The 21,162-nt window shown below is 35.1% G+C and overlaps 1 protein-coding gene across 20 annotated transcripts in view; it reads right to left on the bottom strand.

The window, feature by feature from the left end:
* The window catches only part of LOC144972722 (uncharacterized), a 206,160-nt gene that overhangs the window by 152,511 nt on the left and 32,487 nt on the right, over positions 1-21,162 (bottom strand). For all 20 annotated transcript variants that reach the window (XM_078914296.1, XM_078914297.1, XM_078914290.1 and 17 more), the window contains exon 3: positions 16,408-16,468. In XM_078914296.1, coding sequence (XP_078770422.1) covers positions 16,408-16,468 — 61 coding nt within the window. The remainder of the gene's footprint in view (positions 1-16,407; positions 16,469-21,162) is intronic.

Raw genomic sequence — 21,162 nt, forward strand, 5'->3', positions numbered from 1 at the left:
AACAGTCACATTTACAACCACCTTCTCAACAACAATCACATGCACACACAACATAAACACACACACATACACACACAAACATACACAAACGCATTCTCGCGCACACGCAAACACACACACACACACACACACGCACACACAGATCTACACCTACACCTGCCTGTCACCAGGTACTCAGGTGTCTCAGGTGTTCAAATGACTTGAAGCACTCCGATACTATTCACCTGTAAACAGGGCAACTGACATGTCTCAAATAAAAACTCCCCAAAAAACAACCCCCTCCCCCAACCCCACGCCTCCCTGCCTCAAATGAATACAAGCTGTCCAATGCAATTTATAAAATGGTTGGCATTTTTGTCCTTTTTGTTTAAAATGACACCTTACTTACTGAAATGACGAATGCTTAGAATATTTGTTTTCAAAAGAAATTCAGTCTACGGAAGGTATTGTTCAATTTAGGAATACATCCACGAGCGATTATATTATGCATTGCTTTCACAAGCAATATATTTTCTAATTTTCGAATTGCCAGTTTACAAATTCGAGAGCAAGCTCAAGACTGTTTTGTGATTATTAGTCTATTGATTATCACGAAAAGTAAATGTGTATGATATCTATAGCATCGCCGAGAAATAAGGAATTTATGGTTGCGGCCAGATTTTTTAAAAAAAATATTTTTTGGTGCTATTTGATTGGAATCTCGTAAAGAGCTCCGAATATGTCTACACAAAATATGTCAGTGACAATACAATGGAATCTGAATAAAGTCAACACTCTTAAACTCAACACCTCGTGTTTGTCCCAAATTTTCTGTCCTTTATTTAAAACTATTCCACTGATACTGGATAAAGTCAACCTTACTTATAGTCAACCGATCTTTCTGGACCGGCTATGTTGGTTCATCGAAATTCCATGGTAAATGATCTCAAACCTGGGGCTTCCTTGAATATGAGTGGCATCTTCATAATTCAAATAAAATACTTGTAGTTTAATGGTAAAAAGTATTCTGTCAGTGTATGGCACATTAGACTAGAGAGGGGGACTCAGTTTTTAAGTTCAAATTTTGGCATATATTCTTTGAACTCCCTTAAATACACACACACACACACACTCATACACACACATGTACACACACAGAATCCTAAAATACACACTAATTCCGATAGAGAGCATCTCTTTTGCCCTTTAAAAAAAAGTCTAGCCTGCATCATCACTTAATGACTCGGAGAGAAAAAAAAGTTTCATGAATGCAAAAGACCAGCCACGACTCGCCATAAAATGGATTTTAAAAAGAAAAATAATAATATGGAGTAAATTATGCAAGGGTGCTTCACACAATTGTGTTACAGGTGTCACTTGTGAAGAGTTGCTCGGAATAGGCCTTTGAAGAGACGTGTCAGGTCAACTGATGTCTGTGGTGTCTGGGAGTCCAAAGAATTCGGCAACCCATTATGTTTTGTGCCAGGTCCATTACCTGGAGTTGCAAAGAATGACTCCTGAGTGATGAATCTGATGAAAGAACCTATCAACTCTATGACACAAGGCATTCTCTACGGAATTCTTGTTTGTTATTTTTTTTTTTGTCTCTATGATATTTGTTTGTTATTTGTTTTTGTTTTTTTGTTTTTGCTTTTATGTGTGTGTGTTTTTTGTTTTGTTGTTGTTTTTGTGTGTATATTTTTAGCTAATCCCCGCTGTTTCCTTACTCTGTGTTATACTTTCGGCGAATATACGACGAAACAAGTTATTCTTTGTGGTCTATTATTCATCATAAGTATGTAAATTTTTACAGATATCATAGTTAAAGCTATTGACTATACTGGTATCTGTAAAATAAACTTTATTGAGTTCCAGTTATAACCAAATTCATAGAAAGAAGGAATTGCAATGAATGATGTTGCCGTAAATGTCCATGATTTTTACACTCCCGTCCTAATTGCACAAATAATGTATATTTTTGTTGATCTCCAATTGTGATACAAAATACACATAGACAGAGAATATGTAATGAAAAGGGTACTCAAATTATATACTTATGGGAGTTTAAAAAGTCTTGACTTTGTATATATATATATATATATATATATATATATATATATATATACATATATATATATATATATATATATATATATATATATATATATATATATATATATATATATCTCATCTCATCTCATGTAGTTCCATATCTGAAGCAGACGTCGGAGGTCATCTTCCGCCAAGCTGATCTATCTCTTGCCAATTCTATTAAAGCAGCGCCACCTTTCTCAGCTTCATCTGTTCAAGTTCTTATCCCTTTCAAATACGTTATTCTTTGTCTTCCTCTTATTCTTTTTCCATTCATCTTTCCAGTCAAGGCGAGTATTTCCAAACCAGGGTGGCGGATAATGTGTCCTAAAAATTCCATTTGGCGTTTGATGATTTTTGTTATCAGTGATCTTTTTCTGTTTGCCATTTCTAAAATTTCTTCATTTCTTTTCCTTTCCATCCATGACACCCTCATTATTCTTCTGTAAAACCACATTTCCACTGCCTCCAGTCTTTTAACCATGGTCTTGTTTATGGTCCAGCTCTCACAACCATATAGCAGCACAGACAGTACATAGCAATCCAGGACTTTGATTTTTGTTTTCATGCTAATATTCCTGTTTTTCATAATTGTATGCAGCTGGTTGAATGCATTCTTCGCCATACCTATTCTTTTCTTTATTTCACAATCTGATTTTCCATTGGATGTTACATTGAAGCCTAAATATTTGAAACATTCAACTTGTTGTATTGTTTGTCCTCTGCTTGTTATTACACAGGCTGGTGGGTTATTATTTTTAGATACCGTCATACATTCTGTTTTAGATATATTCAGTTCCAGTCCCATATTTTCACTACTCCTGACTACAACATCCAGTAATTCTTGTAGTTCATGTTCAGATTCTGCCAGTAGAACCGTATCATCTGCATACCTCAGATTTGTTACATTCTTTCCTCCAATACACACCCCCTTCTTATGTTCGATATCTCTTAATATCATTTCACTATAGAGGTTGAATAAATCTGGAGACAAAACACACCCCTGCCTAACTCCTCTTCTAATAGGTGTAAAACTGCTTAGTTCGTTGTCAACACGCATTGCTGCTATATATATATATATATATATACAAATTGTCACTCACATTATGTGGCCGAGACGTTCGTTTCTGTGGGCTTATTCCACGTCTTCAGAAACGAACGTCTCGGCCACATGATGTGAGTGACAATTTGTATTCTATATTAGCTCTAACCATCATTATCGAGCACTTTCGTACCTATGAGTACCCACCAACACTCATAAATATATATACACGTATTCAGATTCATTGGTAGCAATCAAGATAGAAATGACGAAGTCGTTCTAGAATGTGGACACCAAACTGATATGTCCATCAAAGGTTCCAGGGCGATATTTTTGGCTGACCTTTACTCTCGCTTGGCCACATCGAACCGGAAATAAGGTCAGACGAACCATTGCATCGCTGCCAGGAGTGTCGTGACCAATGGCCGTTGATGAGATTTGGGCATTCCTGGAACGCATGCGCAACCAAATGAACTTCCTGGATCGTAAGGAATTTTTATCAATCCGTCCTCCTTCTAAATCTATCTATCTATCTATCTATCTATCTATCTATCTATCTATCTATCTATCTATCTATCTAGCTATATACATATATATATATATATATATATATATATATATATATATATATATATATATATATATACATACATACATATATATATATATATATATATATATATATATATCTTCCTCCAACCAAAACATGATACGGATTTATATGCACATATATACACGCAACGACAAATACAGAGAGGGAGAGAAAGGGAGAGAGAGAGAGAGAGAGAGAGAGAGAGAGAGAGAGAGAGAGAGAGAAAGAGGGGGGGGGGGGCGGTGAGAGAAAGTGATGGCTAGATCTTAGTTAAATACGTTTGATCAATTACCTATCTCTTAGATTTAATTTGTTCGAAGTCTATTTATAGAATTATGATCTATCATGTGAAATTAAACAAAATATTAATAAGTCGTTTCATATTTCTAGGTTATACGAAAATGAAAGCTGTACCAACGCAAATTTGGAGAAAAATACAACTATTGTGATAGTGGCATTTCCTCTATAACAATTTTTCTCATAAATGTGTAACTTATCGTCTCAAAGTAGGATTATATCAGTGTAGTCTACATCCTAAAAGATGAATTCAAAGTCCACATTATATAACAAAATTTCAGCCTCTTCGTTCACGAAATGACATGCACTCTTCTAAATATATAAAACATATTAAATCTTGGTCAAAGTTTATAATTTCTGAGTTTAGGTTCACGCCTACATTATACCGTTACAAGACGATAGGTCACAAATTGTGAATTTGGCGAAAATAGAGGAAGATGGTAAATGACAAGATACCTAACCTGAAACGACAGGCCGTAATCAGGAAATGTCTCAGGGCGGGGAGTTGAAATGCAAAGGAGCGTGGGAGAGGTAAAGTTTCATTTTCAAAATTCCTGTTGAAGTTATTTTTAGGGGCCTGTGTTTCTAAAGGACAGTTTTGAATGTGAAATAATATATTGCAACGTCGAGGAATAATTTAAGATCACGCAAGAAATCAGTCTCAATTTGCCCATTGGGATTCTAACCTCAATCAACTTGGTAGTTAAATAACGTCCTCGATGATAATGATGGAACAGGGATAAAATAATTGAAATAATGGGGAGCTGGTGAAAATGGCTACGATTTGAGAGGTGTGAGCAAGGCAAAAAGAAGATAAACATTAGACCTATTTTCTCTCTCTCTCTCTCTCTCTCTCTCTCTCTCTCTCTGTCTCTGTCTCTCTCTCTCTCTCTCTCTCTCTCTCTCTCTCTCTCTCTCTCCCTCTCTTCCATTTCATGTCCTCTCCTCTCATCTCATAGCACATATTCTCCTCTCTCCCCTTAATTATCAAATTCTCATTTGTTTTTGAGTGACACCTCCATTGTTACCTCTTATATTACACAAAATTAATGTAAAGTATTTCATTAGCCACAGTCAAAAGGCATGCTCAAAACTGATTAACCACAGTGAGAAACAATACAATTTTTTCAGGTCATTAAGTGTAGCTAATCAATTCTCCGTTTTTCTCACGACAGGTTTAAATGTTTTAGCTCTGCTGTTCATAATTTACGGTAACTTCGTTATTGTATCATTAGCGGTTTATTTGCCTCACGCGTTCTAAAACAAACACCAGTGTGCTCATCTAATGAAGTGAAACAGCAGCAGCAGATGTACTCACCCATCTATCACGCGCGCATGCCTTTATTACCACGTGACGTAACCCGTATGGCCGCGTGCGGAAAAGATAAGCATTTCAAAGAAAATTTTCACGTACTTAACGAATATGCGTGCGATCGCGTGTAGAATGGTATTGTTGCTGAAAGAGCCGATATGATTTGTCATATTACTATGATGTGCATGAACCGATTACTTGGTATCGAGGTAACCCGATTTCTTGTAATTCCACCAGTGAAAAACAATGCTAATAAAGAAATTCTGATGTTTATTATATTATTCTGGAAAAAGGAGAAGAACGGGAAGTAGTGGCAGTGGTGACGTTGAGAGTGTAGGGGTGGCGGGGAGGGTGTGTGTGTGTGTGGTGAAAGGGGTGGGGGGGGGGGGATGGATGAGGGCTAGCAAGGAAGAGGATAATAAGTAAGGACTGGGAATAAATAGAACGTAGAAAGGGCAAGTTAAGGCGAGGAAGAGTAAGAGGAGGATGAGGAGGAGGAAGAGGAAAAGGAGGAGGAAGAGGAGGATGAGGAAGAGGAGGAGGAAGTGGTGGTGGTGGTGGTTGTGGTGGTAAAGCAAGGAAATGAGGAAAAGAATGAGATGGTGGTATAATGGTGGAGAAAGGGGAGGAGGAGGTGGCGGAGGCGCAAGAGGAGGAGTATGATGGCAAGGTGGAGATAAATGAGAATATAATTTTTAATGAGACAAACCCTTGAATAATTTGAAAATAATGTTATGCTCTGTGTATTTATGATACAATGTACAGCATGACTTCCGGAGTGATGAAATAATGATGAAAAAAAGTGTCATGTAGGCTACTCACAGATTTATTTCACACTTTTTCACACTGCTTTGTTTTGTTTATCTAATTAAATTGTCTATTGTGTGCTTCGTTTCATAATGCTGATTTAACTTTTTTAAAATTATTATTATTTCCAAATGTCAATTTGAAAAGTTTTTTTTTGATTATCATTTCATTTCTTGTGAGCTGACTCAGGACTATGAAATGTTTGTCGTTGTACATTTTAAAAAGTAAATTTATTTCCTGGCAACACCAAATATACTTAAATTTGTATCAATGAAAAAACTTGAAAATATATAATGTAGTCTACCTTCCCTCTCTCACTCTTTCCCTCTCTCTTTCTCTCTCTCTCTCTCTCTCTCTCTCACACACACACACACACACACACATATACACACAAACACACACTCTCTCACTCTCTTAGAAAACCAAGAGATATCTTTTTTTGGGAGGGGGAGTTAACTACCATCTGAAATATAAGTAGGTTACTTTTCACCATATCCAAATGAAATCAAGCAATCGAGTCAATACAAGAGCAGGTTAGCATAGACAATTTAACAAAACCTATCAGTAGAAGAAAAAAAAACAACAAAATCATTAGTTGGGTTGGTTGACATCCTACCTTCAACCCCTTTCAAACTCATCCCATTCATACTTTCTCTATGTTTTCAATTCAAAGTGTAAAATGGCAGCCTACCGTCTGGAATCACCAGGTGATCGATGTGTCTACAAGAACTGATCTGATAATGAATGTGTGTACGGGATGTGACGTAACGAAACCAAATCAAAAAGGCGAAATGTCTGGCTTAATAGTCCAAACAGGAACCAGGAGTCAGGTGTGCGGATCATAGCTGTCAGATGGCAATTTGCGTGGCCAAACTTGGCCACACAGAAAATTGCGTTTCTATCTTTAACTTAATTTTTAAAAATATTTTTACAAGTTTTTTTTTTTAGTTTAGTAGATTTTTTTTTGTTTATCAAAACCAGTGAGTTTTTTAAAGGGAGGCAGAGTGTTAGTAGTGTATGGACCCGTGAGACCACTATATGGCCACTTTTGAAAACGAAATCGGCCACGAGGAACTCTGGCAATCTGGCAGTTTTGTGCAGATGGTTATAGAACCAGGCCCGTTTGACCGACTGATGGACCGGCATGCACACTCTTATTCCTCATTACACATCAGCCAGCTCGTTTTTCAAAGTCTAGAAACTTGATGACATGTCTGTGTTGTTGAATTGGAATGGCATCCTAACATTTATATTCTCCCTGCTATCTCCTCGTTGGCGATTCATTAGCAGTTTGGTACCTACCTGCTATGTATGCATGTTCGTATTTATGTATGTGCGAATGTATGCTGCATGTTGGAAAGTTTTCCACTATGAGATTCCATGCAATATGACCAGACAGTGATTGAGCGATAAGAGAGCGACGGTAGTTTTGAATCTCCTTCAGTACCAATAAATTAGAGATAAAAGGCGCAAATGAGGGTAAGGTATCAGTGAGAGGTAATTAGGAAAGAAGGGCAAATGATAAAGAATATAAAAGAGGATTATACGAAGGCCCATTTAACAAGTTTCTCAATGCCCTTTTGCTCGAGATGTATAATGCACTTTGCAACAGATTGAAAAAAAAAAATTCTGAGCACATAAAAATTGATATTACTACCTGAATTTTTAAAGTTTCTAATCCATAGTCGACGGTATAAATCACTGTTCCATTGTTTGCCTATTTAGGAAAAAAAAACAGCCAAGAAATCAGATTTTTTTTTTGTTATTGTCGTTTGTTTGTTTTCTTTTGTTGTTGTTTTGTTTGGGTTTTTTTGGGGTGGGGGTGGGGGGGGGGGGGGTTGGGTAATTGGTGTTTTGGTTTAGTTCTGTTTTCTATGTTTTTGTTTTTTGTTTGTTTGTTTGTTTTTGTTTAGTTTGTTTGATTTTTTTGTTATGTTTTTTTTTGTTCTTGGTTTTTTTACTTGAGGGGAGGGGGGGGGGGGGGGGGGAGGGGAGCTGTTAACGTAAAATTTCCTGAACGTTGGTTTCTGATCATTTAAAGTTAAAGAAAATGCGTTATTATTTAAACATCCTAATCACCAAATATCCGACACGTCATAACTACTTAATTGAAAAGTTCAAGGAGTGTCGTCCCCTTATGGGGGCCTCAATATTATATATATACAAGTATTTTAGCTATCGACAGCGGAAAAAGTCAAGATATGCCTCATTTTTATCGACGTCAATGTCGTAAACAATGACGTTCACATCTTTTCTTTCACTTAAAACAAAATTCCCTTTCGCACTTCCCCGATGTCTTTAACCCTATTATTGTTGTTGATCAAAAAAACGTCCCTGTCAGCTTATACAAAAAGCTTTATTCAAGTAAATTGTTTGTGGATGTTTGTTACTTGTATTTTGAAATGTTCCTCGTCTCCACGGACCCGTCAGTTATCAACACGGTGAAATAAATCAAATTCTTACGCGGCTTGATTCTCAACCTAATAAACCTAATCACTTATTTTCTTTAAAATGAATATCAAGTAAGATAACATCGGGCTGGTATGTCCCGGTGAACTGTAGAGGTATGTCTGTTCAACAATAGCCGTCATAATATAATAAAGCGTTCCTTTTATGTTATAATTTTGTAAAGATAGAGCTAAATACATATCACACGGTAATTGGGGCTAGGCTATAGGAATTCGGAAACTCAAAGGGTGTGATGATGCGTTTATCATTGAATTTATTTCTTGGTAAAAACTGGTGTCTCAAAATATAGTTGCGTAATTATTTTCGTCAAGATTACAAGTTTCAAGCAATAAATCTGAACAGAAGGTCTAGGTCTATACTATAATCTAACGAAATGCAAATCACATCTTAGTAGAGATGATATGTTACGCACGTTGGTAATTCTGACAGTACTATGAGCGAGTCTGCGATTCAAAATTACTTATTTAAGACTGTCTTGTACATCCAAAGTAAAACAAATATCAAAATAACCTCTGCTTAACCTAAATTTGCATTTCATGTTGAGCAAACAATGAACGCATTTGTATAAATCTACACCACAACGACTTTCCTGTGTTTACTTAGACATTTTGATGATTTTAAACGGAAAGAAAAGATAATAAATACCTTGTTTACAAGTTTGAGAGCCTTTTTATTATCATACTGGAAATTTTACAAGAGCAGCTTTAGTTCCCTTTATATTGAGCAGCACGTAATAATAAATACCCTGCTTCCTATAAATACCTCCTCAAACAATTATTATTGATAAACTTAAAAGTATCACCTCTCTATCACGCTATATCTGATAACGCATAAAAAGTTTTAACTAAATTTCAAGTGCCCTGTAAAAGTATCAATAACTTCAAAGCAATTCATAGACCACGCATCTATCTTTAACCGTAAGTGTTTCGTATTAAGAGGTATAATAGTTAAAAAGGAAATGATATTCTGAAGAACATAATAGAAAATACATTAACAGCGAAAACGACAAAGAATGAAGTCAGTGTTGGTGAAGATTCTGTTAAAAGGGAGTATAATGTACAATAGAATTGGATGAGGGCCCCATCCCGCGCTCTTCCTCGTGTATTTGGCGTAAATGTTCCGTGGCTTTTACATGAATACAGCCATCTAACTGGGGGCGCCCCGTTTAATGTACAGGCTCCCCACAGAGACAGATCTGTAGCTTAGAGGCAGCGGCAGGCGTGATCCCTATGGGGTCCCCGTGTTCAGCTGTACCGCAGACAGTGACAAAAATATATGGTTCATTGACTACATTTTGTGGTTTCTTTGATTTAGAGTTTGCACAATTCTTGAATCGCCTATTCGACAGTATAGGGCTAGGTTTTCTGTTAAAAAAATAGATGAAAGCAGTAATCTCTGGAAAAGCTTACAATTCCAATGAAAAAGAAATTCACACCATAAGCTTTGTAGAAAATTAAAGACACCGCATAACCATAATCCTTTTCTATTAACAAATTCACTTCCTCTTGGTTTCTTTCCCTCGAAGAGCCAAAGCCCTTTATTTAGTTTCTTTTTAATTTCAAATTATTCAAAAAATATTATTTTATCAATTATTTATTTTAAATGGTAATATTCTAAGATGAACCCAGTAAAGAGGATTATGCTTGGACATTATCACCAACTCAAGTCGGCAAGGTAGTACAGATTCACTGATCGAGACAAGTCAAAAGCAGCAAGACCAATGCAGTATCTGTCAACTAGTCTGTGGTGGCGGACTTTACCGTTTACAATAAGACATCGACAAACTTCACCCTCAATGCGATGTTCTTCGAGTCCAACTTTTATGGAGGCCCAAACACATTAGGGCCGTAGTTGTCATGATCATAGCACTTCACACAATACACATGACACAAATACGACGATGAAATCATATAACATTACACATTAAACGTTTGTCATGTTAATCACACATCATGTTTTATTTCATACTGTCGGATATAAATTAAAATTCTCCCCTTTCATGTTGAACTCGCGGCGTAGCACCATCCTCTTTCGTTGAAGTTCTTTCAGAGAATATCCACACTTGTTCTACATTGATTTATCAATTTCTCCAGCGAGGTGTGAGATCTGTTATTATCATGTAAAACCAGCTTTTTGGGGGGAAACGGAATTTATCGACGATTCTAAATCTTTTGGCATTTACCGTATGGAAAAATCATCATGTTGTTGGATTTTTTTAAATCATGCAGACAACCTCGTCAATGACAAATATATGAATAGCGAAGATTCAAAGGAACGATGCGTATTTCTGTGTCACATTTCAAAGCTGCTTTGACAAGAATTCCATGAAAGATACTTGACATAATGGCATCTGTACTTGACGTGGTATTATCTAATTTTAAGGAGATTTGTTCGAAAATTGGCTCAAATGTGACCCTCAGAATCAGAACGGTATTTTATCGAGACAAACCAGGTACTGGAAATTTAATTTTGGCCACAAATATGAAACTTTTAGCTATTTCTAATCGTTATAATAGTGAAGAATAAATACAATTTATTACGTTGCAAATTTTAAAAAACTTTTTAAAAATTGTATTTCTTATCATTTAATTCCAAATTCAATTTTCCGACGTCCGATTCACCCCGCCTTAATACCATTTTGATATTATTGGTCTCAAGTGGCAGACCTGCCTAGTTATATAAATATATAAATACGATTTTGGCTCCTGCTGCATAACTTCATTCTTCTCTTTGACTCAATAAATCTAATTGAAAAGGACAGTTTAGTTCCTTAGAACTTTAGAGCATTTTGGATCATGTTGAGGGCTATTTAAAGATATTTAAAGTGGATTTTCTTTTTTCCCCTTGGAAACTACGAATTTTTGACATTTCAAGTAGGCAGCTGTGTCAAGTGGGAAAGTGGGCGAAAGCGGCAAAAAAGTTCTTTACGTCAGATTTATCTAAAAGACCCAGCTACCAAATCATTGTTGGGTAGACGAGAATGGGGGAACAACGTCCGGAAAAAAAATCTCGACCACCCGAGATCGAAGTCGGTCCATTTGCGTGTGAATAGAGTGTTTTACCAACTGAGCTATCGAGACCCATTGGTATACATCGTTATGTAAAGACAAACATGCAAAATGGCATATTGCACTTGGAGCCCCGAATTCCACGAAAGTCGATCGGAATTTTCTATGTAGCGTAACACATGCACTGGTATACTTTGATAAAACATGGTTTTTTATTTTCATTTTGGCCAGAAAACTGTTACTTCAAATATCGGCGATCTAAATGGCTTTCACTGGATAAAATTTTCAAACTTGAGCTAACTTGAAGTCTTAGGTTTGATTTTTATCTTTTATGTTTTATTGTTGGCAAACTTAGTGGCATCTTTATCTAAGAGCTAAAGGTAAGTGTTTTCTAACCCAATGAAAAAAAATACTTTGTAACAATACAGCTGTATGCTATTGTACTTTAAGAAACATGCATTTAAAATTTTGGCCAGAAATCTCGACCTTCAAATATCGATCGATTATAAAAAATCTCATCTTGGCAAAAACTCTCAAACCTAGGACTTAAACATTTCAAACAGTGTCATATATCCAAACACTGTAGATTGAAAAATTGAGTCAGGGAGTTAAAAAAAAAACAAAAAAAAAAACAACAAAATAACCCCCAGCAACAACAGAAAAAAAAAACAAACAAAAAACAAAACAAAACAAAACAAACAAAAACAACCCAAATAAATTTTTAAAATCATTAGAAAAGTAAAACGGCCAGTTTTCATACGAGGCGACCGTTGTATTATCCTGATTCTAATAGGAGAAAGATCTTAAAAGAATCACGAAATATAACATATTATTATAAAAACAGACCGAATATATTTGGGTCCCATAAATAGATAATTTAAAGCGTATCTCAGTTAATGATTGCTACTTAGCTAGGCAATCGGATTTATCATCTATGAATCAGCTTACTTTTTGAGAATCTTCGATTTTATTTATGTACAATTTTTCTACCAAATAAATCACACTGTTTGTCATGAAGGGGGGGGGGGGGTCACGCCGTGTGAGAGAAAAAGAAATAAAGAAAGTGTGAGAGAGAATGAGAGAGAGAGAGAGAGAGAGAGAGAGAGAGAGAGAGAGAGAGAGAATTTATGGGTTTCATTCGAATTTCAACCAATTTTTATTGCATTAAATTGAATATTATTTTCACCTTTGTTTCATCTTATTTCGTTTTATCGTATTTATGAATTCATCAATTATCTTAAATATTTTTATTGCCACTGATGTTGGCGAAAGTCTATATAAATAAACTTGGACTTGAACTTGCTATACAGAAAAAAAAGGTTTTAATCTTTATTGAAACTAAACGAATCATGTGTGAGACCAATTTTTTCCCCATACAACATAAACGGAGATAAATTAAAATATCGGGAGATAATGTTATTTTTACTTTATCTTAGACGATGTGTAAGCGGGACCAGTTAAGTAATATTATGTGTTCCAACATCTCAATTCAGAATAATGTCGGGTCTCGGTGCATATATTGGCAAGTCTGATAACCTCAGTTAAGGGCCTGTTCTAACGTTGTTGTAATGGACACTACTTTGCGTTGGCATTACGACAATGAGCTCATAATATATTGGAGTTATCAGACCTTCAAATAGATACACGTTGCGTCGAGGTAAAAACCGGACACAAGTAAGTTATCGTCTAAATATTTATTTTTGTTTTTTGAATTAACAATTCCCTTTGAGAAAAATGAGCGTAGCTTCTCAAACTACGAAAGTTTCGTGTTTCGTGACTCGGAATCTGGTTCATTTCAACGTAATACGAAGTTGCGGCGTTGAGTTATATATATATATATATATATATATATATATATATATATATATATATATATATATATATATATATATATATATAGACTTTAAGTGTTGCATTGTTTACGTTTTTCCAGCCATCCGCCTGAGACAATGAGGGAACAATGCAAACAGATACACAGATTCTCTTGTCAACAACAAACAGGCGTGTGCTGTAAGGTCATGTTTGCGTGTGTCGATAGCATGCATATGCCGAAAAATATGGAGTGAAGGGTAGAATGTCAGAGGGTGAGAGAGGATAGAAGGTTTGTTAGGGGGTGTGGCATGTCACTGCATCGATAAATATATATATGGCGTTGTGTAATAAATAAAGGAATTAAGCATTCATAACTGGTAAAGGGAACTTTGGATTAACCAACACAATCGTGCCCATCATAACTTAGTTTGATGAATAAGTGAATCATTAAGTAAACTTTTCTTTCTTTTCTTTTCTTTTTTCTTAACTTCTTGGCCTGTGACACACAATTCTACCTGAATACTTTTCATCATGAGTATGTTACGGGTCTATTGATGTTACAATTTCCAAGTTTTTCTACAAAATATGTTGTCACAATAGATTTAGTCACTGAATGTTACGACATCCAGCACTCTAACGATAGGGCCACCAAGGGTGTGTGGATCAATCCAAACGTTACTTTTATCTACATAGCCGACCTTCGACGCGTAGAGTGCCGTTGAAAATAACAAAAACTAAAACCATAACACTAACTCTCATGAATCAGAGTCATCAGTTCAATCATTTTCAATCCTGTACATCTTATACACCAACGACTGCAGACCATCCTTTGAAAATTGTTTTATAGTGAAATATGCAGATGATACTGCTATTCTTGGCTTATTAAAAGATAAAGTTACCGAAAAGAATTATTTCAAACAAATAAATATATTCACCGATTGGTGTAAACAAAATCAGCTTGAATTAAATGTTGAAAAAACGAAAGAACAGGTGTTTGGTGTAAAAAATAAAAACGACTTAAAGTGTGTGGCGATCGGTAAAGATGATGTTGAGATAGTTGACTATTTTAAATATTTAGGAATAACCATTGATAGTTCCCTCAATTTCTCTCAACATATTAATATAATATCTAAGAAAGTTGCCCAAAGATTATACATCCTAAGGAAATTGAGAACATTTCAAGTAAGGAAGAAAACTATGTTAAGAGTTTATGACTCATTGATTAAAAGTGTAATTGCGTTTGGCTGCACCATATGGTTTGGAGGATGCCGACTTAAAGATAAATCAAAAATTTCAAAATCTATCAAAGAGGCATCAAAAATAATAAACCATCCTCTTGATGGAGTAGAAAGAATTCATGGAAAAGCAATAGAAAGGAAAGCATTCTCAATTACCAACAATAAAAAACATATTTTATACCATGAATTTAGTCTTTTACCATCTGGGAGAAGGTTTTGTCAGATTAAATGTAGAACTAACAAGTATAAATCGACGTTCGTTCCATCAGCAATAAAAATTTTGAATATTTCATATGGTACAGAAAAACCAAGGATTGATTCGTTGACTGATTAACTGATTAATTTATTTAATGTAAGATTAACTGATCAATTGATAATGATGATAATTTTTGGTGTCGAATTGCCACAATCGTAACAAATTGAAAACGAAATGAATATTTTTATGTTGTGTATATCGCACGTGTGAAAGAAAGAAAGAGAGAGAGAGAGAGAGAGAGAGAGAGAGAGAGAGAGAGAGAGAGAGAGAGGGAGGGAGAGAGAGAGAGAAAATAAGTAGGAGTGAAATATCTGTTCAATCTTAGTTATCGTTTAACATTATAACAAGTGTAACTAAATGACAAATTGCCATATTTATGGACAATAAAGATCTATTATTATTATTATTATTATTATTATTATTATTATTATTATTATTATTATTATTATTATTATTATTATTATTATTATTATTATTATATATTATTATTTTGCTCACTGCTAAACCAAGCACCGAGATGAACATAAAAATACATTATTCCTTTAATTAAAAATGTCTCTCCCTTTGTTCCAATGATGGAATAGCGTCCCATTGAAAGTATGTTATCAGAACCTTGTATATTCGATGAGATACTAAAAACACTACTAGCATCGTAACCAGCGTGTAACGCGTAACGATATAACTAAACTATTTTACAATGACAATGATTGGAAAGTAGATTTGCGTGTTCTTAAATACATTTGGAAGTTAGCATTGTGTATTGTTTACATTTTCAGTGATGATAAAACACGCTCGTGTCTTAATGCCATACATAGCCTTTTATCGATGAGAATTCATTACTTGGTTAGAAGGAAGAATTTAGATGAAGAAATGGGATGGAGGAATTTTGGAATGCATATATATTTATCTCTTCTCTCTCTCTCTCTCTCTCTCTCTCTATCTATCTATCTATCTATCTATCTATCTAACTATCTCTCTCTCTCCTCTCTCTCTCTCTCTCTCTCTCTCTCTCTCTCTCTCTCTAACATACACAAACGTACACACACACAGCACATACAGAAAGAGAGAGAGAGAGAGAGAGAGAGAGAGAGAGAGAGAGAGAGAGAGAGAGAGAGAGCAAGATAAGATATTTAAAAAAAAGAGAGGTAGGTCTGTAGATAGATAGATATATAGATAGAGAGAGATAGATAGATAGATAGATAGATAGATAGATAGATAGATAGATAGATAGATAGATAGATAGATAGATAGATAGATAGATAGATAGATTAATTGAGCGGATGATTATAATGATGATGATGGTGATGATGATGATGATGATGATGATGATGATGATGATGATGATGATGATGATGATGATGATGATGATGATGAGAAGTGTTTTACTCAATGATCCTTCGATTTGAGCTTCCAAGACCTTAAGTAAGGACACTGGTATAATATATAATATTGTGGTTTTGACTAGATAACAACAGACAGTAAAAACATGCTTGTTGACACTCACCGTTTGTGCATTCACATCGACTTGCCGATCTTTTTTCAATACTCCGGAATTCGTGCATCCGCTGTTGAAATAAAAAATAGGGCGTTAAATAAGTGATTATCTTAACAAAAAATGCATTGGTTACATAGAAATTCTATGAATAGAGATTAGATTAAATTTCCAAAATTGTTAAAATGAGCTATTATATAGCGCAATATCCACTCGTACTCGTATTATTATTTCTTACTTTGTATGGAACTGTTTCATACATACTTTTTCAGATATTTACCGCTGAAACACAAAAAATCTAGGATGCAAAAAATTTATTATTAGTGTAAAATATTTTTTTCTCTGATTTTTATTCTGAATTATTTTGTTGTTTTGTATGTATTTTTTTGTTTTTGTTGTCTTTTTCTTTGTTTTTTTTTGTTTTTTTTTTTATTTATTATTTTTTTTTTTGGTTGGGGGGGGGGGTTGTTTGTTGTTTGTTTGTTTTTTGGGTTTTTTTTTTCTTGATATTCATAAATAAATCTACAGTTTCTTAACATGACACAAACTAAAATGTTACATTTCTGATCATTCCGACAATAAAACCACTTTTTGTCACCAACTTCATCCCGAAATGATACCATTTCCTGACAATGGGTCACATTTCGAAATTGTGAAATAATATTATTATGACTTTTAAAAGAATTCATTTATGGTTTATTCAACTTCCGGTTACGGGAGCTTCGCGTTACAAATGACGCTGGGAGAGCGTATAAATTCATCTCCGCGAATTCTCTTCAAAGCCATCCAAACTCCCCACATGTAAATCCCTGCAATGCAAGAGGGATTAGGAAAAGCGGGACACCCGGTATGGCCAGGATTAGACCAGTGTCCATATTGACAGATCGTAATAATAACACTGTTATACACTGAAAGAACACATTTTTATTTTTATTTTGCCCAGTAAAGTTTTACTCCTTTGAAAGTCTTCAGCTTAAGACCAACGTGTACATATTTGTAGGTCCGATAACCGAACTTCATTTTTTGTGCTTGATTTCACGTTGTTGTAATGGACAAAATGTATTGTATTGGTTTGAGAGTATTTTCGTTACAATAATGAGACTATAACAACTTGGGTTATCAGACCTGCAAATAAGTACACGTCGCTTAAGACGTTTTTACATTTTTATGATTATTTTAAGTTATCGATATAATTTGAAGTTAATATTTCATGCGAAAAGGAAAAACAGGCGTTTTGGTCAGAGTGCGATAGGATTGAATCTATGTCCACATAATATCTGCAGTTCTAACGGAACGCTATCATGGGCCTGATTTAGCATTGTTGTGATGGACAATATTTTGCGTAAGTTGGAGAGTATTTCCATTACAACAATGGTACCATAACATTTTGTGTTATTACATCTGCAAATAAGCACACACTGTCTTAAACCCTTTTAAGTGATACTATTAAGAGGATGCCTGCCTAAGCGCCCGAATAAAAAATATTATCCATGTGTCTTGGATTAATACTTTCTCCAAAATTGATTTTTGTAATATCAATACGTAGGTAATATTACATCTATGTATTACCAGTCCATGAAATTAGGATTGATAATCATAATATCATTCGGCCTAAATTCTAAAGTAAATTCAACAACTACTAATAAAGGTTTATGTCACTAACAAAAAAAAAAAAAAAGAAAGAAACGGATAATTAAAACAATCTGACAGCTCTTACTTCAGCAAAAATAAAACGGCTGGATTGGGTCATTTTTTATTTGACTATAAAATGCAAATCTAAATAAGCGAAAGCAACAATTTTGAATGACGACATAATAACATTTCGTTCTTTGTTTAAGAAAAGAAACTTGGCAGCATGATAGGTACATTCACTTTCTTATGTTCACCTGGATTGGGCTGTTACGACGTGTACTTATTAGAGGGTCTGATAACCCGAATTGTTATGGTCCCGTGGTTGTAATACTTTCGCACCAATGCAAAATATTGTCCAATACAACAATGTTTAACCATGAAGCCCATAATTGCGTTCGATTATCAGACCTGCAAATGTGTGTAGTCTTAATGATATTATATGGTGAGAACTAATCATTAAAATGGCTGTCTAAAAACGAAAACAAAGAGCCAAGTGGCGTCAATTCCATTCCATCTATAACCAGGTTATGTTACAAGTTTCATCCCATCAACTACATACCCCAGTACTTTTTAAAGATCTGACTTTCTCGTCATCCCGTGCCACGATTGGTTCTTGTAACCTTTTATGTTTCATTTATCTTTGAGGTCCCCCCCTATCCTCCCGTGCATTCCTCTCGGTCCGCTGATTCATTTCAATAAAGGGGCCCTGCCATTCCAATGGGAGAAAATCAAATGGAAGATGGATTGTTTTCAAACACCTAACTGATTAAAACGAACGAATTTGGCGTCACTACTCCGCTTTTATTTTCATTTTAGACAGTCTGTTAGTGACTTGTTCTCACTGAATTATATCAATCAGACTTTTAACGTTAAAGGTTACCCACAGTTTTGTGTGATGGTATGTTTAATGTGCTTGGCGGATGTAGTGAGTATTTTACAGAAACATGTAGTATTAATAGAAAAAAAAAGCTAAACAGAAACAATTAAAGGAATGTCTGGATGGCAAATCATTATCAAGTTGAGTAGATTGTCAATCTTTAAAATTATGATACATGATTATTCAAAATGACTCATCAAATTATGAAGGACCAAAGTCAGAACTCATTAAGCAATAAAGACATCCATCTGAAATACAAATCAATCAAAAGAAATTCATTTAAGTTTTAGTCGTAGGAAATTAAATTAATCTAAGACGGATAGTTTAACAATAATACATAATGTTAATAACCATTTTACAAGACTTCAAAATGACTATCTGGTGACTTCTGTGATAAAATGGTAGCACGGCTGACTGGTAATCAGTAGATCTGAGGTTTAATCCCCAGTCTATTTTTCTCTCTGTGTTGTCTGGCACTGTTTACATACATTTTTTTCAGATCTGTATCTTACTGCAGTGCCTGTGTCATGATATTTTCAAAAATAAAATCAGAGAGACTCCGACGTGTACTTATTTGCAGGTCTGATAACCTAAGCCATTATGGGCTCATAGTTGTAATGGAAAACTCAAAAAATGAGTCAAAATATAGTCCGTTAGCACAATGCTAAAATAGGCCCTCGAGCGACTCTAATATCTTCGTCCTCTTCGCGTAAAACACGTACCCTTGTGAAGAATATAGACATTACATCGTCCCAACTACTATTGGGTAACACTGCAGTGCCTGTGTCATGATATTTTCAAAAATAAAATCAGAGCGACTTCGACGTGTACTTATTTGCAGGTCTGATAACCTAAGCCATTATGGGCTCATACTTGTAATGGAAAACTCAAAAAATGAGTCAAAATATAGTCCGTTACAACAATGCTAAAATAGACCCTCGACCGACTCTAATATCTTCGTCCTCTTCGCGTAAAACACGTACCCTTGTGAAGAATATAGACATTAAATCGTCCCAACTACTATTGGGTAACCTCTGTGATGTAATGGTAGCACGTCTGACCGGTAATCAGGAGGTCTGAGGTTCGGTCAACAGTCGAGACAGGCTGAGTTTTTTTTGAGATGGTTTATGTTCTTGTATTTTTCTCAGCCTGTCACTGTTTCACACACACACTTCGTCGTCGTCGTCATCATCATCATCATCATCATCATCATCATCATCATCATCATCATCATAATCATCATCATCTTGTCATTACCACATCACTGTTTTGGGTGAGAAACAATCATCATGCATCATTTGAGTATCAACTTGTGTTGGGTTTATTACGATTATTTTGGTCAACGTTCTCGCCTTTGCTGTTGCTAAGCAAACTGGATAAAATGCTTCAGTGATTATTTTATAAACCGTTTTTTTTTTACTCTTTAAAAAAAATATAATTTCGGGTTTATTCTATCACAACAAGATTATAATCAGTTCTATTGCCTGTTTACATATATCTTCACTATTTAGAGAGTTTTCATTCCGGTTTATCGGAAAGAGTCCATTCTGTAGAAAAACGTCCTTAATAAAAGATTGAAATCCAGATTGTTTCTTATGGCACTCGACGGGCGGGGTTTACCATAGATACCGATGTTGTCGGGATGAGGGCTACATAATTGAGTAACACACACCTTAATCCTCTGCTAACGATCTGCCAGATTGGGGTAACATCACTATGAAACCAAACACCGTCTCAATCTTGGCCTTAGGACGTGCGCTATGTTTGCAGAATCCGTATGTAACGTAATCCGTATAATCTCTTTAAAGCCCTAACTATTTAGGTATCATTAGTAATAATATAAAGCCATTTAAACCTTACCCAATTCAGCATGATTTAGCAATTACTTTTAACGAAATTTGCAATATGGTTTGAGTTGACCTGGATTTCATATCAACACAACCATGAGCAATTCCTACATTTTAAGCAATATTGGGTATAGAGAAACAAAACCCTTTGCTCTTTTCAAATTCCAACCCTTTTTCACGGTATCTTCTCCTTTTTACGATGCAAATACGAACTGGATTTCTATTACGAGGGTGGTTGTTACCTATCTACAGGGAATTGAGAATAATAACATCTCCCTCCCTCCCTGGAGATGGTCTTAATATTTAAAATTTGAAGGGATTTGGCTAGGTCAGCAAGTGTCACCAACCTCGTCAATCTGTTGTGAAGACTGGATAAATAAAAAAAATCAAGTCTAAAGTAAAAATGAGCAG

This window comes from Berghia stephanieae, chromosome 5, assembly GCF_034508935.2.
Source record: "Berghia stephanieae isolate SIO BIC M18660-M18661 chromosome 5, UCSD_Bste_1.3, whole genome shotgun sequence".
NCBI lineage: Eukaryota > Metazoa > Mollusca > Gastropoda > Nudibranchia > Aeolidiidae > Berghia > Berghia stephanieae.